Below are 27,654 nucleotides of genomic sequence, written 5' to 3' on the forward strand. Positions count from 1 at the left end.
CACCCTGGAAGATAAATGTTCAAGTCAATCTTTATGAAACTTTGTCATAATATTAATCTTGGCAATAATCCGACCAAGTTTGAAACTGGGTCAAGTGTGTCCATAAACTACGTTCTTAGGAAAACATTGTTTCTGTTCTTTAAGCCATACTAAGTACTCAATCCTTATTACTATGTTAATGATGTTCATCATACATATTGGTGTACATTAAAGGCAAGTTCTCGTTTCAGGGCCAGCATGGTACGTTTACTATCGCTTGCCATGTTCTGAAAGATGTCTTTTGTCTATAGATTTAGGCATCGTGTTGTAACTTTCAGAGCGGGGCACTGTAGAAAGAAAACTCGCAAAGGGCTATATCGAGGGGGAGCCAAATCTTATAATTTGCCCAACTGGTAAGTATATGTTTAACATATGCTGCTCTATATACTGTCAGAGCTTGCATTGCCGTTGGCATAGAGATAGAGGTTGGAAGTTTCCTTTTTTGGATAGTGAAAGGTATTATGAATCTCTTATGTGCGGTCTGCTGTTAATTGTATTAATACTCATGAGGAATCATTATTTGTGACTATTTTCCTTACATCATAACATTAACAAAATACATCAAAATATAGCTTTTAAATTTATATGAGATTTGATCGATACTGTTTTTTTTATGCTCAATAAAGATTTGTGTAAAACAAGCTATATTCTAGCAGCAAGCATTGTTGCTTTCGTTCGAAGTCGATATGTTGATTTTGTTTTGAAGAATATACTTTATAATTAAAGAAACATATTTGTTCAAATATGTATGATGGTTAAATTTGTGTGAATTATAATCTGTATTCCTGCACTTCCGTTTACAGAAGAGATCTTGAAGGTGACCCTGTCGATCTATTTGCACGACAAAGATCAGCCGCTCCCAATGTCTGACGAAGTGTTAGTCTGTTCATCAAACACAACGAAAGACGAGGTTTTTTGATTACACTAATAATATTGTTTATAAATTATTATGATATTTTAATAACTCTCTGTTTAATCAGTTTTATTTTTGGTAAAATATTGAATGGCTGTAATGTTTCAAATGAATAACATTGCTTAAAATAGATAATTACTTAGTTGGCTTCGACAACAGATTTGATCAATTAAATTTTGGAATTTTAAAATTAAATTTCAGAATTGGAACAGAAGTATAAGTATATAATTGTATATTTACCGATATTTGATCGTTTATATAGATTTCTGTATATCTAGTATAGCCTTGGTTCATAGTTGAAATGACATTTGATAATTATGTGCAATGTATGATATACTAAGAAGCATAAAGGTACTTCTTGTCATACTGTAAATACCAATTTCATTACCTGGGGGCACTGGTTTTATGATCAGTACAATAGAAAAATAATGTAAATAAAATCAGTACATATACAATCAGACATATTGCAAACGTGCATTTTACCACCTTAGGCTGGTATTCCATCTGTCCCTATCAGCATCCGCATATCCGCATCCGTAAAAAAAAGAACAAGTTGAAATGCATTGCGCTTATTCCATTTATCCGCATCCGCATATAAGCACGCGTAATATGCGTCCGCAAAAGAACGCTCAAGTGAGCATTCTAATGCGGATGCGGACAAGATACGGACGGCATTTAGCACGATGAAGTGAGCTGTCATCTCAACAATCAACTGAACAACTAATCAAATGCGTGAACAATTACCCGAAAGTATACAACCAACGCAGTTCTGCATATCGGGACTATGATTTCACTACAAATGTTTGGAAAAGCATAGCCAATGCACTAGAAGAAGATGTTTCAAGTAATACCATTTGCATTCTTTTACAGACAGAATGATGATTTGTACCTTATATCTACTTAAATGTACGCTTGTCCTTCATAATAATTATCTCAATAATATATAGAGGATATTTGTTGGATTCGGTGGATTATCGGTTTTAATAAACGAGTGATCATAGAAAATAATATTTTCACGAGTGAATTAAAATCGATATTCCACCGAATTCAACAATTTTTCTTTTTATTCTATGCTTTTTTTCGCAGTTTGTATACATTGTTAAAGAGTTTAACTAAAGAATTTCGCTAGGATAATGACGTCATTTCGTCCAAAATATTTCACACTAAACCATGGAAATTATCGCTAATTTTCACTGTTAATTTTCACTGTTTGAAACGGTGAAATTATCAGTTTTAATTCACTGATATTTCTTTATAAACCACCGGAAAGCATAAAATAAAAATTTAACTATCTAAAAAAATATAATTTAATATATGATAAAGAACGATATGTTCTACGTATGCGGATAAATGGAATATAGCGTCCGTATTATGATTTTGCGGATACGGATGCGGATACGGATGCGGATAGATGGAATACCAGCCTAAGAATAGTTCCATAGAGCCTTAAATTAGTTTATATCATAAACTTGGTGTAGGTTGAGATATTTTGGCGCCGCTCTATATATGGTGACGGAAAAAAGATCCATTGCCTTGTGAATGCTGATTTATTGGACTACGATGTCAGCGAGGCTGCAGAACAAAGCCTAGAGGCGCACATTCTGGAGACAAACCACAAAGAAAGTACGTAATTCGGAATGTTCTTTAAAATGAGTATTTTACATGTATACACTTATTTGCAATTCCGGTTTACTTTACTAAACATGTCTCTCCATTATTTCACTTTTATGTTTTCTCGTTTAAGATCGCGCATACCGCCTTTTTGTAATATGTGGGTCGGACAACGAATACCGTTCTCCGTTTGTGTCATCGTTGGACAAATACATTCGACAAGTTCCGACAATTAGTCAACCGGCGTTGGGAGCATATGTGGCTGAAAAACTGACTGTTCCTAAAACAAACGAAGATTCTGCAGCTGTTGTTGACTTTAATAGGTATACCTTTTATGATTTACACGTTCTGAAATAATACATTATCATAATACTGAAACCTAACATACGAATGGCATGTTTTCCAAAATACGGTTGCTTTTATTCAAATAGGTCTTCAGCGCGGATCGTTAAATCGAGTCGTGCTGGTGTAGGGAAAAGCTTGTATGTAACTCGACGATCGGAAACGTTGATTGCTCATTTGGGCTCAAAGTCAAAACATTTGGATATTAAACTTGTGACAATCCCATTGCAAGAAAAACACATCAACATGCACGATGTAATACAGACATTGATTCGGCACACATCGACGCCTGGAAAAGCCACTGCAATAATATTCCATATTGACATTTCCCACGAGGTATGCTGTGATTCGTATAATCAACTCAGATTTGAATATTGCCCATTGCATACTCTACAATCCACTAAACTCGAAATTTAACATAAACAAATACTGTTTTATTATAATGAAAACAGTATATGGGCAGTTCACTAATACATGATTTAACTGTAATTTTGTTCAAAGGTTCAAGAAGGAATAGATTTTCTTCTCTTCAACTTGCTGATCCTCGACTGTTTGATGGATAAAAATGGCTACGTGTGGCGACGGAGCACAGCTGATCTTTATTTGATAGAAACAATGCCCATCATGAAAATAACTCGTGAGAACCAAGTACGTAGGATTTATTTTGTTAGTTATTGCAATGCTGAGTTACGGTTTCATAAATGATACGTGCATTTTGTACACAGTTTATCACTTGAGTTGCCTTAATTATGTTTTTTATCGGAATACTATAAATAAATAGATATTTTATAATATCCCTTTACAAAGTAGAATGTGTTTACTGAAATCTGTCTGTCTGTACGCGTCTGTGTATCAGTAGACGCAAACTTGTCCACAGGCGTGCACCTACGTTTTTTAAGTATCGTCGTACGTTGAAAAAATCAAGAAACTCATTGACCCTTTTTCCAAGTAAATTTTCCATAGCATCATGATTATTAATATACGTTAATAGGTTTACTCTTACACTTTTAAACGTACAACATTTAAACTTGCAGACAATTAACGAAAATGCACATACACGACTTCAGGGACAATGTCAGACATTGTCCCTGAAGTCGTGTATGTGCATTTTCTTTATAATCCTTCGTAAAAATTCCAGGAGTAAAGTCCTCGTTTAAGCTAAGGCGTTCAATAACAACATGCTACATATCACGACATACGGCGTCGGGTGATATTGTATTTATTATGAATAATTGTGTATTTGTTTTAGGGGATACAATACGCCCATCCAATATTTGATATTATGCCAGATGTGAAGTGTAGAACACCGCAGGAAAGTCTCAGCGTTTATGCCGGTGATGAGAATGGTAAACCAGCAGGTATATGTGTTAGTTATTTATTTCACACAAAAGTGAAGCGATTTGAGCAATATATCTGAGCAAACTGTTTATGTTTGCTTTCACAAAAGACTTAACTCCATGTACCCTAACTTTGTTCTTGACTGTTTTTATTGTCACGTCGTGCAAAGATAAAACACTGGCTTGTAGGATTAAATGAAGGCTGCACAGTTTATCCTGCCATATATTGAAGTATCAAGTATTGTTTAGAGGAGCTAACTGCCTGTCATATTATTCATTGTACCTATGAACTATACCCTAGACAATTTGACGATATATTGACTTAATGAACAGCTATGAGACCTACAGGATGTTGACATTAACAATGTGTATACATGTAATGTATATAATCATATTTCATGTAGATTACCAAGTGACAGATCAGCTCTTTGACGAAAAGCAGTTCAAAGGTCCAGTCTTCCAGCGTACGTATCAGTATTTACAACGGCTGGACACTGGTGGCAAGATGAACGATCTCGACCCCTCTCGTCCGGAAGGGAATCCGCAAACTTGTTTGACAGTTCTTTTAAGGTAGCTTTCTCTAGTTTCTCAATTTAAGGTACAGGTTTTGTTCAACCAAGTTCTGAAGGTTTTATTATGTGCATAAGTTATAGAAATTGAAGAGTATTTCAAAGCATGCGTGATAAATTCTATTATAGACGATGTGGTGTGCACAATCCATCATGGTCTGAGCTGCATCACTTTGTGTGGTTCCTAAACACGCAACTTGTAGACTTCGAACACAATTCGTTTGTGAGCACGGCTGCAGCAGAAGACTTACCTGGATTTGCAACTTTTGTTTTGCGATTCCTCATGCAAATGTCAAAGGTAAACTACCTTTAAGACACGAATAAGCGTTTGCTTTTAAGTTTATCTTTAAGTTAATTGATTTCAAATATATACACGAAACTAATTTAGAATATTTTCAATATGAGGAGAAAGACGATTTAAATAAAACAAAACTATTAACATGTTAATAAAGAGGGGACTTAGCATGATCACTTAATGATAAATAAAATCAAATAAGAATAAAATATTACCTGAGATTTGCATTCAAAAATCATTTTTAAATATAGTATTTATACGTGTAAACATGTGTATATATTGCTCTCTATATATTTAGGCTTTATGTTTGGTGTGTGTTCATTTAAAACATGTATGTCAATGAAGGTAAACTGCCCCTGGTAAATCGTTGCTGTTGACACAGAGATAACGCTTTTTATTTAATATATTTACTAAAATGTACATTACTAAAAAACAAACAAAGTTTTTAATTTATACGAACTATGGAATGTATACAGTATTTGTTTTTAGTGTTACATGAGTTGGTTTGAAACACCGGTTAAATGTGTGTGTGTTTTTCTTGCATTTATTAAATATATAACAATTTGTCTGTCTTATGATGGTTTTTGATACACGGAACATACAAATACAATTTATTTGTTAGATTTAACACGTTTTTGTGTGACGTCCCAATTATTGGTGAATTTCATTAGGTATTGGGTAATCATGTTTTTATGCTGCAGGACTTCTCAACACGATCGCTAAAAATAAGCGAAGAATCCCCAGGATGTATCCCTGCAGATGCAATTGAAGACGGTGAGAACGACGAAGATGAAGCGATCCTAAATCGGTTCTCTTTAAGACGCACTTGGGAAAGCAGGTATTGTCGGTGTTTTTGTGTACTTGGGTATACTTGGGTCGCACAACCTCCCGAAGTTGATCAATTGAACATGCTTTAAATGAGTGTTTATTTTATTAAATGTTAAGTTGCTGTCTGACCACAAGATGGTCGATTATCGAAAAAAATGCATTTTATTCAATCAGGCGACTGATGCTAGTATTTGCTTAATGGTCTACTTGGTGCAATTTATACATTGCTAGTTGTTTATAAAGGTATATAATGGTGGCGGCCTATTGACTTCGACGTTTGCACATGCGCGTACAATGCCTGAACGTGTGTGGGTTTTTTGGCGTTTTGCGATCGAACAAAAAATGTTTGTTTTTTACACTAGAGTATTCTTTTTTACAATGGACGCAAACGTTCGCACGTGCATAAACGTACCATGTTCCTTGAAATGTGCTGTTCTGTTTTTGTTTGTTTGTGAACAAGTAGGAAAGTGCGAAATATATATTAAACTGTATTCTATGATGAAGGAATCTTTGAAAGAAACATTCTGACGTTTGGTTGTGTTTTTTTTGCACTTAGCCCTCATCCTTACCTGTTCTTCAACTCCGATCGATTTTCATTCACCTTCCTGGGGTTTTTCATTGAGCGAGCTACAGGGAACTTAAAAGATCAACAAACGGGTGAACTGCTGGAACGATCTATCATGGCCCAGAATTTGTATGACGCACTTGTGAGAAATCTTGCTCCATTGCAAGAGAATTTTGATGCGCTCCCTAGGTGGGTTGTGTTCTTTTAATATTGGACGCGTTTGTATATATATAATATAAGTTTATATAAGTCTATAAGTTTAGAAGTAATGTTAAGGAATGTCGATCATTATGTTTATTAGAACGTTGTGTCTTGCATCGTACGATTCAAAAAAAGAAACAAATATTTTTGAAAAAAAAAAGGCAATAACCTCATCATCAAATTCCACATTCGATATACGTGTGTATAATTATGGTTTATTGCGTGGATGAAAATGAAAATTTAAATTCTTTTGTTCGATGCTCAGACTATGTTTATTTAAATACTTAACTGCTTAATATTTAAATACAACATTGAGCATTCTGTTAATCTTTCAGGGACATGAAGATTACCAAGTTGTGCAACGTAATGGGCATAGAAATGCCGCATGATCCAGACTCTACATATGAACTTACAACCGACAATGTCAAGAAAATCATGGCGATCTATATGCGATTTAGGTACATGTTTCAATAATAAATGTTCTGGCTAGGATTTGTTGTCTGCTTGTTATTGATGCATGTCGTAATTGCAGTTGCTAAATCAAATGTCGTCATGTGAGAGTGTTTTTTAGATGCGATATTCCTGTCATAATCATGGGAGAAACCGGATGTGGTAAAACACGGCTCGTGAAGTTTATGTGTGCCCTGCAGTGCCCACCTGGGGTCAAAGTCCAAAACATGATTCTGATGAAGGTAATGGTAACTTTGATACATGTAAGAATCCAACTTCTTAATCGAACATATCACAAATGTTCCATTATTCTAGTCCACCAGAAGTCAATGTTAACAATATGATATTTGTGAAGGTATTGACAACTTTGATAATATTGAAACCTGCACATTCAACATTTGTCCTTCCGCTCTCTTTATCTGTTTGTCTGTCGTTGCGGTTAGAGCTTGCTTTATCGCTAACCAAACCTTTTTAAATATTCTATTAAGGTTCATGGCGGAACGACTAAAGAAGACATTAAACGAAATGTTCATGCGGCGGAAGTAATCGCAAATCAAAATGTTGAGAAATACGGGCGTCACATGTACACGGTACTGTTCTTTGATGAGGCAAACACCACTGAAGCGATTGGAATAATCAAGGAAATCATGTGCGACAAATCCATTTGCGGCGGACGCTTGAAACTGTGTGAAAACCTGAAAATGATCGCAGCATGCAACCCGTACAGAAAGTAAGATACCATTTTCTATTATATTAGTATTGTTGACGTTAGATACCATTGATCAAAATGAAATTTATTTTCGAACTCAAAGCACATACTTTCAGTTTTCTCATGTTTGTATATCAACGAATTATTAAACCATGCGAGGATACAGGACTTTGTGTAACGGGAGGGAGGGGCGCAATATATTAGCAATGTCAGATACTTTGTACGTCTGTCAGATATAGTTTTGAAATTGAATTACACAATATGTGTAATAGTTTCATGTTTTCTCGGAAGAATTTTTTCGCCTGGAGCTGACAACGTTTAACGGGTATTTGTTTTAATGGGATGTTTAAATAACTAAAACAATTGCACAAACAATGAACAATTCAGCGAATATATCAGTAACGTTCTACAAAAACATATGATATTTAATACTATACTGTAAAGTGACTTCCTAATGATTGAAACATGCCTTACTTTGGAACATTTTAGGTGGTAAGGCGTGTTTGTTTCCGTCCCATCTAAAGCAACCTATGTGAACATACGTTTGAACATTTAAATCTGCTTAAGAAACCTTATAACAGTTAATATGTATTATATACAGTGGTTTATGCTGTTAATGATGCACGACAGGTACTTTTTCAACAAAACGTGCTCAATATATTTCTGCTCCCCCAAAATTTATTTTTGGAGGAGCATATAGTCGCCGCTTCGTCTGTCCGTGTGTGCGTCTGTCTATCTGTCTGTCTGTCCGTCCGTGCACAATTTTTGTCCGGGCTATTTCTCAGCAACTAATGACCGAAATTCAATGACACTTTATGGGAAGCTTCACTACCAAGAGGAGATGTGCATATTATCAGCGGGTTCTGGTCGGATGATTTTTCACAAAGTTATGGCCCTTTGAAATTTTTGAAATTTTCCATAGACTGTACATATAGTGCAATTCTTGTCCGGACAATTTCTCAGCAACTAATGACCGGAATTCAATGAAACTTTATGGGAAGCTTCACTACCAAGAGGAGATGTGCATATTATCAGCGGGTTCTGGTCGGATGATTTTTCACAGAGTTATAGCCCTTTGAAATTTTCTATAAAAAAATTCTTGTCCCCCCAACTACTGTGCCCTCAAGACGTTTCCTATTACCTGAATATATAGTGCAATATTGTGACAAAAAAAACTTTGCGGAGCATCACCCGTCTCCGACGGTTTCTTGTTTATTATAGGCATCCTGATGAACTTATCAAGAAACTAGAACAGGCTGGTTTAGGGTACCATGTCGATGCTGACGAAACAACAGACAAACTTGGACGAATTCCAATGAGGCGTCTGGTAACCAAATCAAATAAGAAGCTGTTGAAACAACTGATTTAATTATGACACTTTGATATTCTCGTGTGTGCTGTTGCACTTTGTTTGTATTTGTGTGATCAGTTACCGCTTCCTTTTTTCAGGTGTATAGAGTTCAACCGCTTCCACAAAGTTTGCTGCCTCTTGTGTGGGATTTTGGGCAGCTTAACACTGAAGTTGAAAAGTTGTACATCAGCCAAATGGTCAAACGAGCTGTAGGTTTCAAATGCATATATTTGTTTTACTTGTAATACTCTACAAATCTAGTATGTATAGAAATACATAACATTGTCTAATGTATATTAAGTTCTAATAAAATATTGCATACACATATGCTTTACTTTCCAAATCCGAAACGGATGTTCTTATGATAAGTGTATGCATTTTAAGGTATTTGTAAAGAAACATTTGTATATATGCATTTCTTCATATACAATTGTTTGAACCTGGGATTGAATTATAATATTCGCTATAATATGTTCTTCATTGGCTTAGATTGTTGACGAGCGATTGCCGCAAACATCGGGACTTGTGGAGGTCGTAAGCAATGTGTTAACGGCATCACAGAAGTATATGCGTGATCAAGAGGTATTTATGCATAAGTGTATGTAAATGTTTATGCGCGTGTTGCGTATAGATGATCTGTCCAATGTCCGTTCTTTCATTGTAAGATAATGGTCAAGTTTTAACAGCTGAGATCAGTTTTGGAACTTGCACACGATGGTAGTTTGTTTTAGTTTTTAGTTAGCCATAAGAAATTTCAGTTTTCTCAAAAGGCTAAAACATGTGTCAGCATATTAAAAAACTATTTTGTAATCGCTCGGTTCTCGATATGTTTTGCTGCTATTATTACAATCACCATGCTACGTTTGCACCTAGGATTTAGTTGAATAAATGTGATGGCTTCAGTGTCTTGATTCATATTTGTTGAGATAAACGGAGGCTGTCAAGTGCGTTAAGCAAAACAAAGTTATGTATATATTTTTATTTAAAGGATGAATGCAGTTTTGTCTCATTGAGAGATGTAGAACGAGTGTTGACTGTCATGGCATGGTTTTACGGAGAAGCTGAGGATAACCGATGTTTGTATAATGAAATGGATATAAAATTAGCTAACCAAGAAGAAGACACAAATAAAGTATGTTTAACATATTTTTGCAATATTTACTTCTGCTTATAGAATCAAATTGCTACATTTTACAGGTTACCAAAATGGTCACAAAAAACAATCTTTTCAAACTGTATATAATTATAAAGCATTACTTTTTCTTCCTAACTCATAATTCCAAGTTACTATATGCGTTAAAAGCTTTTTTTTTCATAATTCATAATTCCAATTACATATCAAACTTGCAAGCACAATATACAAGGGGCTACGGAGGAACACTTTGACTATGATTTATTAACGGGAAATGTTTGACAAAAACCACTGCATTTCTTATGTAGACATATATATGTATACATATATCTCAGTTTGTAAACGAACATTATATTTATGTTTCATTTAAAATGTATTTAACTCTTTCCACCAGGGTCTTGATGATCTAACAAGAAGTCTGGTTCTCGCGCTGGGAGTTTGCTACCACGCTTGTTTGAAGACTCGCGACGCGTACAGGAAAAGAGTGGCAAACGCATTTTCAGCCCCATGCCAATTGCAGGATGGAGCAGACCAGATATTGCAAGAAATTGACTGGTAATTATGTTATATTTGCCAATGGAAATGTGTACTTTTCACGTGTTCGGTGTAATAATACTAATACAACGATCTCGTGCAAAAAACCTCTTTCATAACCATAGTAATTACGGTGACAACCTTGTCCATTCGATGAAGAAGATGATAATTTCTCAGCATATCTACTGTGAATAGCAGCATCTGCGGTTTAGTTGCTTTTGTTTAAGTTGATTATAAGATTATTATTATATATACAAAATACCTTGTATCTTACTTTTATCGATTAACATAGAAACGCAATTTTACTCCATATTTGTTTCATATTTACTTTCTTAAATACCAGGTTTATTTTCTAACTTATATAAATGTACACAAACCATTTCGAAACATATTTTAATTTGCAAATGTATATATAAGACTTTCCTAAAAATCGAGGAATGCATACGTGTTTCACCCGTATTAATACATTAAGTGTATCTTTTGCAGCTGTCAAGAAGTATTCCTTGACAATGTTGCATTGGATCCGAATATTGCCCGCAATACAGCTTTGAAAGAGAATGTCTTCATGATGGTGGTTTGCACCGAATTACGGATACCACTGTTTCTTGTTGGCAAACCTGGGAGTTCAAAGTCGCTCGCTAAAACAATTGTTGCCGATGCGATGCAGGGAAATAGCGCGCGCTTTATTCTCTTTAAGCACCTAAAACAGGTAAAACACCGTCAGTGTGCAAACTGTTTTTTGCAGTGATTGCATGTCAGTTGTATCACATCTTTGCGGTTTTATGTGTATTGTACTTATATTTGAGTTTGTAATTATCGGCAATCGTCTTGAATTACGCAGGTGCAGATGGTGTCATTTCAATGCAGCCCATTGTCAACACCTGATGGAATTGTTGGCACATTTAGACAGTGCGCCCAGTTTCAGAAGGACAAAGACTTGGATACGTTTGTGTCAGCTGTTGTGCTTGATGAAGTTGGTTTAGCAGAAGACAGCCCACGTATGCCGCTTAAAGTATGAAGGATTCTAATACCGGTCATGAGTTATTTGATTACTGTTTTAATGCATTGGCGTACGTGTATGTTAATTATTATCGCCTTTTCGTGCATTATTGAGCCGATACTTAGTTATTATCGACCATTGATTTATGCATTTATCAATGGTGTAATACACAGTACTTAAACTTTGTAACCATAATATTCAAATACCTTTGTAAAGCTGCCCCGATTATTTTTTCATAAAAAACACGAAAATGTCCCTTTTTGGTTCCTTTGTATCATGTGTTTAAACGTGCACGCTGTTGTTTTACATTAAGCGGAGCAATATGGTAAACTCTTCTTACGTTTACTCTTGCATGATAGTTTGTACTAGTTTGAACGTGTCGTATGTAAAAGCTTCTTATTCAAATTGCAACAGGATAATTAAACTTCTTCATTGTGTCACTGTTTATTTGATATTGAAGTTATTATGTATTGAACGTACATTTATTTGGCAATGGTAGACATTGCACCCACTCCTGGAGGATGGATGTCAGGGGGATGAAACTCCAGAAGCACACAAGAAGGTCAGTGTATAATGAACCACTTATCTTAAACTACGGTCTAAGGCTACTGTTGACTTGTTGAATATTAAATTGTGTGACTTGCACATTTATCAAAGTGTATTTTGTTATATTATTACGATGATCGTGATTTGTAATATGTAGATTCGTATTAACTTAGGTTGCTTTCATTGGTATCTCTAACTGGGCTTTGGATCCTGCGAAGATGAACAGAGGTATTCTGGTTCAGCGGGAAGTTCCAGATCTGGAAGAATTAAAGACAAGCGCGAAGTGAGTAAAGCGTGAAGCAACACATGAAAATGTGCATTGAGGCTATCATACCCTACATAACTTAAGATTCGAGGAGAGACATTATGGGACTAAATTTGTCTGACGTTCCCTCTAAGTTAATCCGTTCTCTAACTTTAAAAAAGCATTTAAAACTTTCAGGTGGTATGTCAAAGTCAGCGCTTTGATGTCATAATAGAATTTTCACTGTTTCATTTCCGAACGAAATGTCCAATTTCAAAACATTATTTTTTGTATATTAAATATTCTGTCGCATTCAAGAACAATTGAGATACCGTTTACGTGAAGGCGTTTTAAAACAGATGTTTTGCCACAATTAGTTGGGCGTATTTGCTCTAAATAACATCTCCATGTATTGTTTTAACCACCTTTGTTAATCGTTAATCGTTATTTGTTAATCGTATTGAGTTTATATATCGTACCCATGTTCATGAACATGTTTTACTCACCATGAGTATACATTTTGGTTGACAATAAATAAATGACTATTGATATGTGTCCTTTAAAATGATCTGATTTGTGTGACATTGTTAAATAATTTTTATAGGGGAATATGCCAAACAAAGGAAGAAGTTGAGTCGTTCATTGAACCATTGATTGGTCCTTTGTCGGTTGCTTACCTGGATATTTTCAAAAAGGCTTCAGAAGAGATGCGCGAGTTTTATGGACTCCGTGACTTTTACAGGTATTTATCCGGATACTCAAAACTTGATCTTTAATATTTAAGAGTACATAAACATTCCTTGTGCTTATGCTCAAAACGTATTTATGGCTGGTTTCTTATTTTAACTTCATATATATTATGATACATATCGGGATATTTAAATATGAAATATAACATATATGGAATAGAAAACGGATTGAAACTCGTATTAAAACAAAGTTGTTTGTTACAAGTTTGGTGAAAATGGTGTATGGTTTTGTGGCCAAGAACAAACGGAAACCGACATGGTTGGAAATGCTTCATGCAATCAAGAGGAACTTTGGAGGGCTGGATCTTGTAGATCCTGAGGGATGCTTTAAACAACACCTTGGAAACGTAATGCATTGTAACCCTGATGTAAGTTACCCGATGGGACAAAGGCTGCATATAAACTGAGTCTTTGATATTCATTATCAAATTTAAAGCGTGTAAATTAATACGAATACGTTGAAATTAAAGTTTAAACAATATTTATCATATGATATCAATGAATTTTCTTTTCCTTTTGAAGCCAAACCAGGAAGGTCCTGACTGTAGCGCAAAAGGACTGATTGAAGCTTGTCTCTTCGATTCCTTGAAAACAGAAGGGTATTTGTGTTAACTATTTTGTAAAGAGCTGTTTTGTATACAATAATGCACTTATCTTGTTTTTTAGTTCTTGACTCGAATGTTAATACCAAAAGTATAACAAATATACTTTGATGTATTCGGAGGATAAAATCTGCGAGAATTAATATGGATATGCTTAACGTAATAGTTGACAAATATGTGAACAAACACAATTCCTGTTCACATAGATACAATTTTCTTATATTATGAACAATTCATCGAAAAAGCCTTTGGAAATACTTGTGAACAGCACATTAATGCAGTGTTTCGTGATTGAATGACGTATCTCCAGCGAAGTTCATTGTTCTGATCTTCATTATAGAAATATCATGCATTAAATGAACAATTTATGTTATTGTTTTACGAGAAAATGGAATCTTTTTGACTAATTTGTTTGTGCTTAAATGAAAAAATAGCATACACCTATTTTTGTAGAGAAAGTCGTTATCTTTTATTACTTACCGACAACTACGGAGCTCTAGCCATCATACAGCAGCAGATTCTCTCCAAGAGAAGCAAAATTCGACCCATCACCATTTTTGGTAGTAGTTTCCGAAGTGACCAGGAATACACACAGGTATATTTTGGATAATTTTGTATTTCCTGATCGGGAGATTATTGGGAATTTGTGTGTCGCTCAAACATGCTTATCTGCATATAAGTTCTGTAAAGTAAATATCATAATAACTTCTTTTAAATCAAAGATACACATTATTTGTATATATAGGTTTGTCGTAACATAAACAAGATTAAGGTCTGCATGGAGACAGGAAACACAGTGGTATTACTGAACTTGGAGAATCTCTATGAAAGTCTGTACGACGCATTGAATCAGTACTATGTGTACTTTGGAGGCGAGAGATACGTGGATCTTGGCCTAGGAACCCACAGAGTTAAATGTCCAGTTCATAAGAATTTCAGGTAGGTATCTGTTGTTTATGTATTATAACTCAATTTGATATATTCAGGTCAATTTAATATGATATATAAATTTTTTTTCGGGCAATACATTGCTTTTTATGTCCCCCACTATAGTAGTGGGGGACATATTGTTTTTGCCCTGTCTGTCTGTTGGTCCGTTGGTCTGTCTGTCTGTCTGTTTGCGCCAACTTTAACATTTTGCAATAACTTTTGCTATATTGAAGATAGCAACTTGATATTTGGCATGCATATGTATCTCATGAAGCTGCACATTTTGAGTGGTAAAAGGTCAAGGTCAAGGTCATCCTTCAAGGTCAGAGGTCAAATATATGTGGCCAAAATCGCTAATTTTATGAATACTTTTGCAATATTGAAGATAGCAACTTGATATTTGGCATGCATGTGTATCTCATGAATCTGCACATTTTGAGTGGTGAAAGGTCAAGGTCAAGGTCATCCTTCAAGGTCAGAGGTCAAATATATGTGGCCCAAATCGCTTATTTTATTAATTCTTTTGCAATATTGAACATAGCAACTTGATATTTGGCATGCATGTGTATCTCATGGAGCTGCACATTTTGAGTGGTGAAAGGTCAATGTCAAGGTCATCCTTCACAAGGTCAAGGTCATCCTTCAAGGTCAAACATCATATAGGGGGACATTGTGTTTCACAAACGCATCTTGTTTTAATATTGTCAAAAGTCAAATCGTATAAAGTAAACTTTATTTTTAATACGTGTGCATGGCTTAATTGTGTTCTTAGGTTGATTGTCGTCGCGGAGAAGCAGACAGTGTACAAGAAGTTTCCGATTCCTCTGATTAATCGACTGGAGAAGCATTTCCTGTCAGTCAATACCATACTGGATGAGCGACAGATGCTTCTGGCAGGACGCATGCAGAATTGGGCTAAAGACTTTGCATCGCAATCTTTGCAGTTGCATTTGCAGTATGGATAATGTTTATTATTGCAGAAGTTTTTATAAATCGATCAACAACTGCAGCTATATCCATGTATATTATGTTGCAAAAATGAAACAGGAGAAGCATTATCAGGAGAAACATGTTGTGTTAAAGATCCATAAACATTCAAAATCAATGAACACTTCGCAAAATAACATTGACCCATAAACTAATCAGTGTTTTTTATAGCAATAGCACACATTTCATCGCTAGATGTGGTCTTGTAAGAATGCGGAGATGTGCCCATTATTTTGAAATTGAGCCGTTATCTATTTTAATAGCATGCTGACATAATAAAAACATAGTCAAGTGCACACCGAATTATGCAAACTAACGCGAACCAAATGAATCCGATCCTGACTCGAGATCAATTGTAAAACGAAACAAGATGATATCGTGAAACGATTTAAAAATGATACAAAGTGGCAGAATGTTTGTTTTTAACATGTTGACACCAATGTTACTTGTTATTATTGTCTTCATAATGTAACAAGCCTGGAACTTTTTGTTGAAAGATGTTATATAGCATAATAGTATTGAGCAGTGTTTATGGATCTTTAACATATTATTTCATTTAAGGCAAGGGACTCAAAGCATTGACATTTCAAGGCAATTTATAAATCGGAACAGTACATTTATAATATAAAATTAAATTAAAACAGTGAAAGCTGGGGTTACTATAGTAATTGTGTTTTATCCAGTCATAAACAAAGTCGTCGAATGGAAGTTGGAGATATCTTTATCGGATATCACGAAGACACATGTTCCGCAATTATCTTGCACGTGTGTGAAACACTTGCGAAAAACCGTGATGTACAGTACTCTGATGAAGAGGTAAGTGAACGATTCAACATAGTATCAATAAAATAAATATCTGCTATTTTTACATAAAAATTGTTTTTGTACCTTAGAGTACCTTGGTTATTCCAGAAACATACCATTGGTTTCCCACGACAATTTATAATTAGATAGCAACTCAAATACCTGGAGTATATCAGATAGGACTCTTAGTGATTTTTTTCCGCCGTTTAAAATTCAAATGCTTCCACATTCAACCGATAATTGGTTTCTACATTACAATGTAAATATTGCTGTAGATTCTTGAAGAAGGGAAGATGCTGTTGCTTTGGTGTGCTACTCCCGAGGCCACCATTCGAGAAAACCAGTTAGACAGATTAGAGCGGGAAAAAATGAATCGACACTACCACAAAGCACAAGCTCATGGAAGCGCAATTGACTACCTGAAACACATGCTTTTTGACAAAAAATGTGATCAGCTATTTGCTCAGGTATATTTAGTCAAGAGTAAGAGTATGTTTTATGTAAAACTTGAATTGAAGATGGTAATTGTATATACGTACCATTTATGAGTGCACAAGTTGTGATGCTAATCTCGTGCATCTGATGATGATAAAAAAACTTTCTAACGCATCCTTTTATTCAGATCACATGCCATTCAAAGCTTTTGGCCTCAAACCACGAGAAAGAAATCTCCAATGCCGTCGAAGTGTTGCAACATGTTGAAATACTATCGCTATCGTCTTTTGACACAGAACAGCAATTCAGTAATCGCGTTCAGTAAGTGCAGTAAAATTGATATAAAACATTTAACTTTGAATGTCTTTATTTTCAAAATTATTACTATATGTGTTTGCAGCGTATGTACGAATTAATTATGATGAGGGTGTTTGTAATCAATGATTCACTTACAGGCAACATTTTGAAGCAAACTATAATCAGACTAGCCTCCTGGTTATACAATGTGATTCCGGTGACGTAAACTCTAACTTGATAGCATGCGCGAGGTACTGTGTTATGGACGAGTTCGAAAAAGTGAGGGAGATTTTAGTAGAGCCCACCCATATCGTCTTGATTGTGCAGCTTCCAAGAAAAGCTGGTGGTTGTTTCAATGGCTTTCAGGTAAAACCTATACTTAGCACCAAAGTTGATAGCTCAACAGGTCTACGTATTACTAACAATATTTTCAAATACGCAATTCTACAATGTGGTTGTGTATAGAAGTAGCTATTGTAATAAACATATCTAGTATTGGATAATAAAAATATTCAAGCTAACGTGCAACGAAGAAACCTGGTGTGTAATTTAATCAAAATTCTGAAGCATGCAGAAAAAAACGTGTTGATGAGCAAACACTTTAACGAGCCTTAAAAGTAGTAAGATATTGGATTGACACAATATACGCCCGTGTTTAAAAAAACAGCATGGTGTCGGCAATTTTTATTTTTATAATTAAGAAGAAAGAACGCACAACATTTTATGTAACGTGTGCAAATCAAATACTAGTTGTTTTCGTACATCAAAATTAAATTTGTTAAATTTGTAAAAGATACCGATCTGTTACATATTGAGTCTGAAATTGCATTTGTGTGCGAATACATTGAGTTATTGTCATATTACTTAGTAAAGAAGAATTAGTGAGAATCTATCGGCACCAATATTAACGAAAGTACATTTTGAGACAAAAACCGATGTTATATTGTACATTTACGCTTTCTTCAGTGCGGCGTATGGCATTCCGTTCACATCGACGACTTGTATCCGGAAGATTCACGCCTTCCAAGCATAAATGAAATTCAGAACAAAGCGCTCAGTGAACTCTTCTTAGACATTCATGGACATTCCACAATGTATTATTTTCTTTTACAGATAAACCGTATAATTTACACAGAATTGCATTATGGAAAACACAATAGAAGCAATGTAAAACATAAATTTAAGCGTTTATATCATAAACCTAGAATTTCCAACTTATTTTGCTAAATAGTATGTGCAAAACAATTTAAACACACACTAAACTTGTATCAATATAAAAAGTCGCTTTAAAAATATGACGAGCTCGGAAATTTTTTAGTCGTTTTCCTATTGTTGCATTACCTTAATCGTTTACTAATGACAGGCACCAAGAAGAAATGGAATATTCGGTTACTAGAATTCGAAGAACTGATGAGTCTATTAAAGTGGAATCTAGTGAAACAATTGACAAGGATAAGTACACAGTTATGGAAGTAAATCAAGATCACGTGCAGAACACTGGACTAGAAATTCCGGACATAGACAAAATAAACATGGTAGGCATTATAATGCGATGTGTACAACCATCTTTGGCGATGGTAAAAGACAGAGAACGCTTTGCACAACGGGAAACTAAACGTGTGGATATCGTTCTGAACGCCTTTGGAAATATTGATGACACAAATAAAGGTATTTTGATGTTCATAGCGTCCATATATAATGAGTTTAAAGACTTCGTTAATCTATTTTTGAAAATAATACTATATTTCTGAAATTTGTCTGGTTTTAATATAAAAATAATACATCTCTTAAACTTGTTTGTGTTTGTTCTACAACAGAAGACTCAAGTAACTTGTTTACCGGAGTCCTCATATTGCTGGGACAATTACTCAAACAAAAAGAACGCGGTTCAATGCTTGCTAAGCAATGGATGACGAAAGACGCGGCTGCTGTGGAAAACATCACCAAAAGTGGAACATTCAGGTGATTTAAAAAGTCGTTGAAATATCTTTTGCAAGTTCATTTAACTACTATTATTTATTTTCAACGATTTACATGTGAATATTATGTACACTGGCGCATATTAAATGCTGCTGATTGCTCATTGTAGGCGGTCTTGTTATGATACAATCGTATCAAAGGTAAAGCCCGTGCTTGCTGGTGTATTCGCTTACCTTGACACCAATAGCAACTTGGACCACCTAACATGTGACAGTCCATGGAAACGAAATGTATGGCTGGCGTGGTTACACAAAAGTGATGCATTGCCGCTGATGGTATTATTTTCATACTTATATGTGTGTTAATGTTTTACATTGTTCATAGTGTGTGCATTTATCTGTCAGTACTACCTGTATTTTTAATAATCAAATTCTTTTTACTTATGCGAAGCGTAACTTACATAATACACTGTCTTTTTAAAAGATAACGTTTTGTTCAGCATCGTATTTTTGAAAACGACTTTTTTTATTTAAATATGTTTTTTCTAGTATGCAGACCTCCAGTCTCCTAAGCGTAAAACTGAGCTTGGAGAAATGATTGTCCCAAGTACAGGATTTGACGGACACGAATTTAAACTTCGATTTCCATTTTCCTGGGTGATAATTCAAACCGTTGAAGAATTGTTCAAAGTTCTAGTACTCGATGAAAATGGTACGTATTTGAATTTGTTAGCCTGCTACACTAAAGTACACATACCCCGTCCTTATTATTTGAAGGATGAACTACAGATGCCCCGACAGTTTAACATACACGCCAGAATATTTTTTAGTCATCTTGACGGTTTAGTAATGATAAAAAATGTCGTATTTTGGCAACATGGCAATTTGTGTCTAAAAAATTCGAAAGAAACGAGAGTTGTTCTACTTGCATACTTAACGTTCCGTTTAATTAAGATTTACTGTTAATAATTTCGGGCTAAAACACCTCTAAATTATGGACCTTTGAACAGCGATTTATTTTTTCAGGACACGAACGTATCAACAAGTGTGCTATCGGGTTGAAGTCGGGTCCGAGTGGACAAATCCTGTTAGAAATGGAAGCTATGCTGCATGTCAATTCTGACTCTGAATCCGGCCAAAGTTTAAATCCATCTCTGCAGGATGTTTTGGAAGACTACATTCACGATTTTGTACACACTGTGTACAACGTTGAACAAGAGGCTGAACTGAACGTAAGGATTTTTCTAAGTTATGACTTATGTCAAATAGTATTATTGGTGAAACGTTTTCTTACATAAATAAATATTGTGCAACATGTATCGAATATTTGACAGATCGTTGTCCAGACCATCATGTTTAGAACGGCAGACATTTGTGGAACCAGTAGCGAAACCCCAGATCTTCTGTACCATATTGTATGTGTCCGTTTCGCTTATGAAGAATTATCACGTAGACTCGTATACTTCCGAAGCGTCAACCAAGTCTGGCCGCATTGTAGCGCCAAAATTGAGGAAATAAAGAAAGCTAATCCGGAGCATATCATGTTCAAGGAACAGGAGTTTGTAAGTATATGAGTAACGAGTCCGTAAATATGCGTTTATTAAGTTTTAAGATATTTGGTGATTTTCCGAAAAAATGATCGAAGATTTGATGGAAACATTTTTATGTTGCAGACGTATTCAACATTGTGCCTGCTTGTTGAAAATTTAAATCCTTCACCCAAAGACCTTAAGGATAGAAATGGACAGTGCAAATGGCTGACCAAAGTGTATCAGTACCGACCAGTAATGGAAACAGTTTTGCATATACATGGAGAGGATCCGATAAATTTCGGATACCACAGTATTGGCTCTATAAAGAGGGCAAGGTAAGTTCAAGTTTTAATACATTCAAATTGCATGTCAGTTTTCAGTTGTTGGACAACGTTTTGTTAAGCAAAAAATAAGTTGAGTTTAGGTTATGTTTTTATTCCTGGTGTTTCCATTTCTTTATTTGTAGTTCGAGGTGGAGCCGAGTGGTAGTATTGAAAATGTTCCTGGAGAATGTGGTAATGAAAGAAACGGAGGACGACATACGCATCAAACATATTTTGCCGCTCTGGGTGGTTCGTATTTAACAATAATGCATTTTACTCGCACACCTCCATTAGAGTATCAAGTGTTATTGAATTACATTTTCTTGAACGGATTATAACAGACAACCCTAAATTGTTGGGGTTCGGTTGTCTTAACTAGTAAAAACAATTTACCAACGCCCACTTAAATAGTCCATGCATGTATATACACACTTCGTTACATTAGCATTAAAATGTATATACTCGTACACATATCTTACCATAACTTTTCTCCTGGTGTTTGATTTGATGTATAAAGTCTACATAATCTAGTAACATTTAAATGTCTTATATTTGTAAGTCACATTGGTCGCCTTGTTTTGTGTGTGTATATTTGTTTTATCTGTGATTCGTGCAGTTGTGAACACGAGTCGTTCATAAAGTATGTTGATTAACACTCGTATTCAAACAATTAAGTATATGTAATCATGTGATCGACTATTGTATTTTTTTCGGATTTTACTGTTTATAGTTGCTTGGAGATGATATTGATTTAAAAGAAATCAAGTCCTTTAATGCTGTGGAAAAGTTTTTAAAGACGTGTAACACTGCTGCATTGAAAGAGAGCATCGGGTATGTAAACAAAAGGTTTACAAACTTTAATGAACACAGCGCAAATATATATTAATTCACGTTTAAAATGTATGCTTCTTGTTATTAGTTAATTATTTGAATTTATTAAGCTATTTGAATATTTTTGTTATATCAACGTTATTTTATCCAAATTACTAATATTAAGAAGGAGCAATATTACCTGAAACATTTTATCCGTAAGTTAGTATGTTAATTGAACTGTCCATGTGTTCCTTACGACAATTTTATTTTATTTACAATATAGTATCAGATGAATATTGTACTATACAATGTTATCTCAGACCTGAAACACGTTGTTCTCATTCACGACAGTGCGGTATATGTGGATTATCATTACCGTCAGTAATTATCGCGATAAGTTGTATTTTCACATTGTTGTTCAGTGCCGATGTCAAGTGTTGTCGTTGTAACGAGGTCCTACAGAGTGCACCGATTTCTGTTCCCTGCTCGTCTCGTCACATTCTGTGTCATACATGCTGTGTAGAAATGAGAGCCATGAAAGAATATACATGTCCACAATGCGACGAAGAATTTGACATTGACGACGATTGGGTACCTATTGTGGATGAAAATCGAAAGTAAGTTCGTAATTTAACCAATTTACGTATGATGATAATCATGGCAATAATCGGTTATTTCATACCATTTACCTGTAGTCGGTGGGAAATAAGTTCACGTAAGCTGCGTTAGTGTCTCTTCGACCGGAAAAATGTATACATTTTAGGGTCGGGAATGAAAAGTTGGAGAAATACCAGCAGCGATGCAACACATTCTTTCTTGAGGTTGTGACTCAACTTTGTTTTTCTGAGGGAGAACCTCCATCGGAACAAGTTCTTGAAAGACTTCTTAGCTATGTTACCTGTACTTCTAAGACTGGGCAACGGTACACGAAGAACATGAATTTGTTTGGTACAGGCGTTGATCCTAATCCTGTCTTTCGATCGTTCTTGCTGCAGTTAATGTTAAAATCCAGGTAGGTACAGGTACATTTAATGATTAATACTAGTTATAAAGTGAATTTCTGCAATTAATGCATGTGTGTAGTATTTGAGAGCTAAATGCGATTACACAATTTGACTAAAATTATTTTAAATTATCTACAGATCTGGTCATGTGGCTTGTTGGATTTTCGTCTGTTGTAATAGTATTTCAACTACTTTTCATATTGCAGCAAAGAGAAATACGTTTCCAAATATCTAAGCAAGTTCATAGAACATACACGATGCGGCGAGAAAATCAACAACGATGAAATGAACGAAATGTATCTTCTGATTGTTCACTGTTGGGAGGTATTCTGACAATATTAATAGTTTATATATGAAAAGTGATGTCAGTGTTGACCTTTTAGTGGTGTATCTGTAATTTAACATAATATTTATTGCGTTAAGAGTAGTTGTTTCTAGTTCCAATGAATGTATGGTATTCGATAGGGAATACTTAATGTGTGAATCATCATACATTTGTTCAGGTCCATACCTATCAAATATTTAAATCGACTTAAAGTCATTCATGTCGTTAATATATGTTCATAACTTCAACTACCATTTATCCAATCTTTTTTTTTAAATTTAATTGAAGAATCTTTATCATTTAAATTTTAGGACACGCAAATGCAATATCTGGAGCGTGATGGTGAAGTGGAGACGGACCATGTTTGTCAAAGTCTTGAACATGCAAACACTATTCTTAACGACCCTGAAAACATTAGCGACCAATTGTTTGCTATAGCAATGTCTAGGGCTTGTTTAGCAATTACAGCAAAATGCATGGAACGATATGCCAGAGGAGAAAACGTACAAACTATGCCACAAGACGATCGAAAAGTTATCCAGGCTGCTCAATTGTTATGTCAAAACAACCCCACACAATGGCCGAAGTAAGTTTATTTCCTCCGAAAGTATTCATTTATATAGTTTCGGATATATAATGAAAACCACCCAGACACTCAATGCGGCATGATGCCCTTACACGTTTTAAACAAATTAAAAAAAGTATTCTAACCTTACACACACCTGTTTAACGAGAAATGAACTTTCTGTAGTTTTATGTCATGACAAATACTTCGAACATTATATCTAATGTTGCTTATTTATATCGTTTTGTAATACCTGGTGTGACTTTGTACCTTTTATATAATTCTTGATATTATGCGTCCAGCACGTGCTTGTGTACTATTTTCAGAATATATTTAGTGAAGCTGTTGTGTCGCCGGTACGGCATAGACGTGTATCAAACATTGTCGAGGTCCGAGTTTCCGCTATTAAAATGGCTTAAGATTGAAGGCACAGAACAAGAGGTAAGCCTTTAAGTGATCTATCCATAAATACGATTTGGTAAGCAAGCGGCAATAATGCATTAAATATTCACAAACGATTGATTTTGTTTGGTCTCAACAATAGCACGAGAAAAGAACATTGATATTGAGTTATAATGCCTTATTTCCATGATTAATAGGATCAACATTATGCCACAATTGTGTGTGGCGACAACAATTCGGAATAACAACTTAGCGCTACTTTAATGACCTATTAGTGTACATGTGTATTTGTTTATCATGGTTATAAAACTGTTAATACACTAGTTAAAAATTATTAGAGATGTGTAGTTCTTACTTTACAATGCATGCATTTGATTTTTACAATCGTTTGGGTGCCTGAAAAACACTTCAAGATATCGTGAAGTCGAACCAATTTTCCGTATAACATGAACATTTGTACAAATATTAAACACACAATTCAAAGAACATATGCATATTAATGCTCGTATTTGCAGTTAGAGGTTGTAGACAGATATATTGTATGCGGTGACGCCTACACGTCCATACGAGAGGAAGTCGCGAAAACCATTTTAGGCGAAGATGTCGAAAACATTGAACAACTTTTACACGTGTGTATAAATAATAATACTTGAGTGTTAACCTAGTGTTTGAAAAAAGTCGAGTTAACATAACGTTTTCGTACTTGTTAAATATGTATTAAATACTTTTTTATATGACAGAAGCATAATGACATTTTTAAACTCAATGTTCATTTTATAGCAATTTAAAAGATGAACATTACTGGGTAAGTAATAAATAAATCAGGAAAATGAAAATAATTAGACTAGGTTCATCTTCTTTTGTACTATTCTATAAAACAAGTTTCACCTGCAATCGATAAATATCTGTGTTGCAAATACAAACGAGTACATATATGGTGTCTTCACTTTGATTGTACCGGAACTTTAGAAGATGCAAACAAGCGACCCGCATCTCGAAATACACTTGCAACTGGCTTTACATCGGGAAATAGCATGTGCAAATGTGCGACACACACTTCGTGGACCGTCACAAGTACGATTTTTAACGTTCTGTGACATTTTATTAGCTCATCTATTTTTTGGAAAAAAATTAGGAGCTATTGTCATCACCTGAGCGTCGGCCTCTGCGTCTGCGTCCGGTAAAGTTTTGTGTTTAGGTCCACTTTTCTCATAAAGTATCAAAGCGATTGCATTCAAACTTGGTACACTTACTTACTATCATGAGAGGACTTGGCAGGCAAAGTTAGATAACTTTGGCTGGCATTTTGACAGAATAATGTGCCCTTTTTAACCAGGTTTTCCGAAGGAAAAAACTGGTTATTAGACTGGCGAATGCGGGCGGGCTGGCTGGCTGGCTGGCTGGCGGGCTGGCTGGCGGGCTGGCTGGCGGGCTGGCGGGCTGGCGGAATAAGCTTGTCCGGGCCATAACTATGTCGTTCATTGTCAGATTTTAAAATCATTTGGCACATTTGTTCACCATCATTGGACGGTGTGTCGCGCGAAATAATTACGTCGATATCTCCAAGGTCAAGGTCACACTTTGAGTTCAAAGGTCAAAAATGGCCATAAATGAGCTTGTCCGAGCCATAACTATGTCGTTCATCGTCAGATTTTAAAATCATTTGGCACATTTGTTCACCATCATTTGACGGTGTGTCGCGCGAAATAATTACGTTGATATCTCCAAGGTCAAGGTCACACTTTGAGTTCAAAGGTCAAAAATGGCCATAAATGAGCTTGTCCTGGCCATAACTATGTCATTCATTGTGAGATTTTAAAATCATCTGGCACATTTGTTCACCATCATGGGACGGTGTGTCCCACGAAAGAATCACGTCAATATCTCCAATGTCAAGGTCGCCACGACTAAAAATAGATTTAAAAAAAAAAAAACTTACAAAGGGGGTTAATTTTTTTTGGTCATTTCAAAAGTTCAGTTTGAGTTTTCTCCCTTTATCAGATTTTTTTTTCACAATGAAAACCTGGTTTTGTGACAATTTTGTCCCTTGTTTATTATTAGACAATTGAAAATTTGGTTAAGTATTGTGTTTAGGTCCACTTTATTCCCTAAGTATCAAAGCTATTGCTTTCATACTTGCAACACTTACTAACTATCATAAAGGGACTGTGCAGGCAAAGTTATGTAACTCTGACTGGCATTTTGACAGAATTATGGCCCCTTTATACAAGAAAATTTCGTGAAGTTGTGTGTTGTGGTCCACTTTACTCCTAAACTATCATAGCTATTGCTTTCAGACGTGGAACACTCGCTATCATAATAGGACTGTACAGGACAAGTTGCATAACTCTTGTTGGCATTTTTACGGAATTATGGCCCATTTTTACTTGGTAAATTTAAAGTATTTGGTAAAAGTTTGTGTTTAGATCCACTTTACTTCCAAAGTATCAAGGCTATTGCTTTCAATCTTTAAATACTTTTATACTATCATGAGGGTACTGTACCTGGCAAGTTGAATTTGACCTTGACCTTTGAATGACATTGACTCTCAAGGCCAAATTATTAATTTCTGCTAAAATTGCCATAACTTATTTATTTATAATCAAATTTGATTCATACTTTGACAAAACAACACTTACCTGACATACCACAACAGACTCCACCAATCCATCCCCCACGCACCACCCCAGAATCCCCCCATTTTTTATGTTTGTCCCATTTGTTCTTATTTTTGTTTTTCTTTTGTTTCTTATTTTTGGAACATAATGTAATAAATGACCACATCCCCACACTATACACCCCTCTCCACCCCTCCCTTCCCTTCTTTTTGATTGAAGTATTGAGATAGGTCCCTTCGCCTTTAAAAAGAAAAATAGATGAGCGGTCTGCACCCGCTTGACGGTGCTCTTATTAACCAGGTTTTCCGAAGGAAAAAACTGGTTATTAGATTGGCGATGTCGGCGGGCGGGCTGGCGGGCGGAACAAGCTTGTCCGGGCCATAACTTTGTCGTTCATTGTCAGATTTTAAAATCATTTGGCACATTTGTTCACCATCATTGAGGGTGTGTCGCGTGAAAGAATTACGTCGATATCTCCAAGGTCACAATTTGAGTTTGAAGGTCAAAAATGGCCATAAATGAGCTTGTCCGGGCCATAACTTTGTCGTTCATTGTCAGATTTTTAAATCATTTGGCAAATTTGTTCACCATCATAAGACGGTGTGTCGCGCGAAAGAATAACGTCGATATCTCCAAGGTCAAGGTCACAATTTGAGTTTGAAGGTCAAAAATGGCCATAAATG

The 27,654-nt window shown here is 35.3% G+C and overlaps 1 protein-coding gene across 1 annotated transcript in view; it reads left to right on the plus strand.

Annotated features, from left to right (window-relative positions):
- The window catches only part of LOC127853530 (E3 ubiquitin-protein ligase rnf213-alpha-like), a 69,329-nt gene that overhangs the window by 25,518 nt on the left and 16,157 nt on the right, over positions 1-27,654 (plus strand). Inside the window, exons 28-77 of the mRNA XM_052388084.1 lie at positions 318-392; positions 843-949; positions 2,431-2,575; positions 2,697-2,886; positions 2,995-3,241; positions 3,407-3,553; positions 4,155-4,263; positions 4,647-4,812; positions 4,941-5,109; positions 5,808-5,944; positions 6,491-6,688; positions 7,036-7,158; positions 7,272-7,392; positions 7,639-7,880; positions 9,081-9,186; positions 9,309-9,419; positions 9,700-9,792; positions 10,199-10,342; positions 10,737-10,897; positions 11,363-11,585; positions 11,718-11,888; positions 12,376-12,438; positions 12,596-12,705; positions 13,271-13,408; positions 13,621-13,783; positions 13,938-14,014; positions 14,471-14,612; positions 14,763-14,956; positions 15,720-15,902; positions 16,618-16,750; positions 17,014-17,205; positions 17,361-17,494; positions 17,629-17,836; positions 18,437-18,564; positions 18,834-19,138; positions 19,288-19,432; positions 19,560-19,725; positions 19,939-20,101; positions 20,416-20,621; positions 20,724-20,951; positions 21,063-21,256; positions 21,388-21,493; positions 21,975-22,075; positions 22,480-22,674; positions 22,821-23,069; positions 23,268-23,385; positions 23,698-23,972; positions 24,278-24,392; positions 24,869-24,982; positions 25,323-25,427. Of these exons, the coding sequence (XP_052244044.1) occupies positions 318-392; positions 843-949; positions 2,431-2,575; positions 2,697-2,886; positions 2,995-3,241; positions 3,407-3,553; positions 4,155-4,263; positions 4,647-4,812; positions 4,941-5,109; positions 5,808-5,944; positions 6,491-6,688; positions 7,036-7,158; positions 7,272-7,392; positions 7,639-7,880; positions 9,081-9,186; positions 9,309-9,419; positions 9,700-9,792; positions 10,199-10,342; positions 10,737-10,897; positions 11,363-11,585; positions 11,718-11,888; positions 12,376-12,438; positions 12,596-12,705; positions 13,271-13,408; positions 13,621-13,783; positions 13,938-14,014; positions 14,471-14,612; positions 14,763-14,956; positions 15,720-15,902; positions 16,618-16,750; positions 17,014-17,205; positions 17,361-17,494; positions 17,629-17,836; positions 18,437-18,564; positions 18,834-19,138; positions 19,288-19,432; positions 19,560-19,725; positions 19,939-20,101; positions 20,416-20,621; positions 20,724-20,951; positions 21,063-21,256; positions 21,388-21,493; positions 21,975-22,075; positions 22,480-22,674; positions 22,821-23,069; positions 23,268-23,385; positions 23,698-23,972; positions 24,278-24,392; positions 24,869-24,982; positions 25,323-25,427 (7,835 nt within the window). The remainder of the gene's footprint in view (positions 1-317; positions 393-842; positions 950-2,430; positions 2,576-2,696; positions 2,887-2,994; positions 3,242-3,406; positions 3,554-4,154; positions 4,264-4,646; positions 4,813-4,940; positions 5,110-5,807; positions 5,945-6,490; positions 6,689-7,035; positions 7,159-7,271; positions 7,393-7,638; positions 7,881-9,080; positions 9,187-9,308; positions 9,420-9,699; positions 9,793-10,198; positions 10,343-10,736; positions 10,898-11,362; positions 11,586-11,717; positions 11,889-12,375; positions 12,439-12,595; positions 12,706-13,270; positions 13,409-13,620; positions 13,784-13,937; positions 14,015-14,470; positions 14,613-14,762; positions 14,957-15,719; positions 15,903-16,617; positions 16,751-17,013; positions 17,206-17,360; positions 17,495-17,628; positions 17,837-18,436; positions 18,565-18,833; positions 19,139-19,287; positions 19,433-19,559; positions 19,726-19,938; positions 20,102-20,415; positions 20,622-20,723; positions 20,952-21,062; positions 21,257-21,387; positions 21,494-21,974; positions 22,076-22,479; positions 22,675-22,820; positions 23,070-23,267; positions 23,386-23,697; positions 23,973-24,277; positions 24,393-24,868; positions 24,983-25,322; positions 25,428-27,654) is intronic.

This window comes from Dreissena polymorpha, chromosome 12 (assembly GCF_020536995.1).
Source record: "Dreissena polymorpha isolate Duluth1 chromosome 12, UMN_Dpol_1.0, whole genome shotgun sequence".
Taxonomy (NCBI): Eukaryota; Metazoa; Mollusca; class Bivalvia; order Myida; family Dreissenidae; genus Dreissena; species Dreissena polymorpha.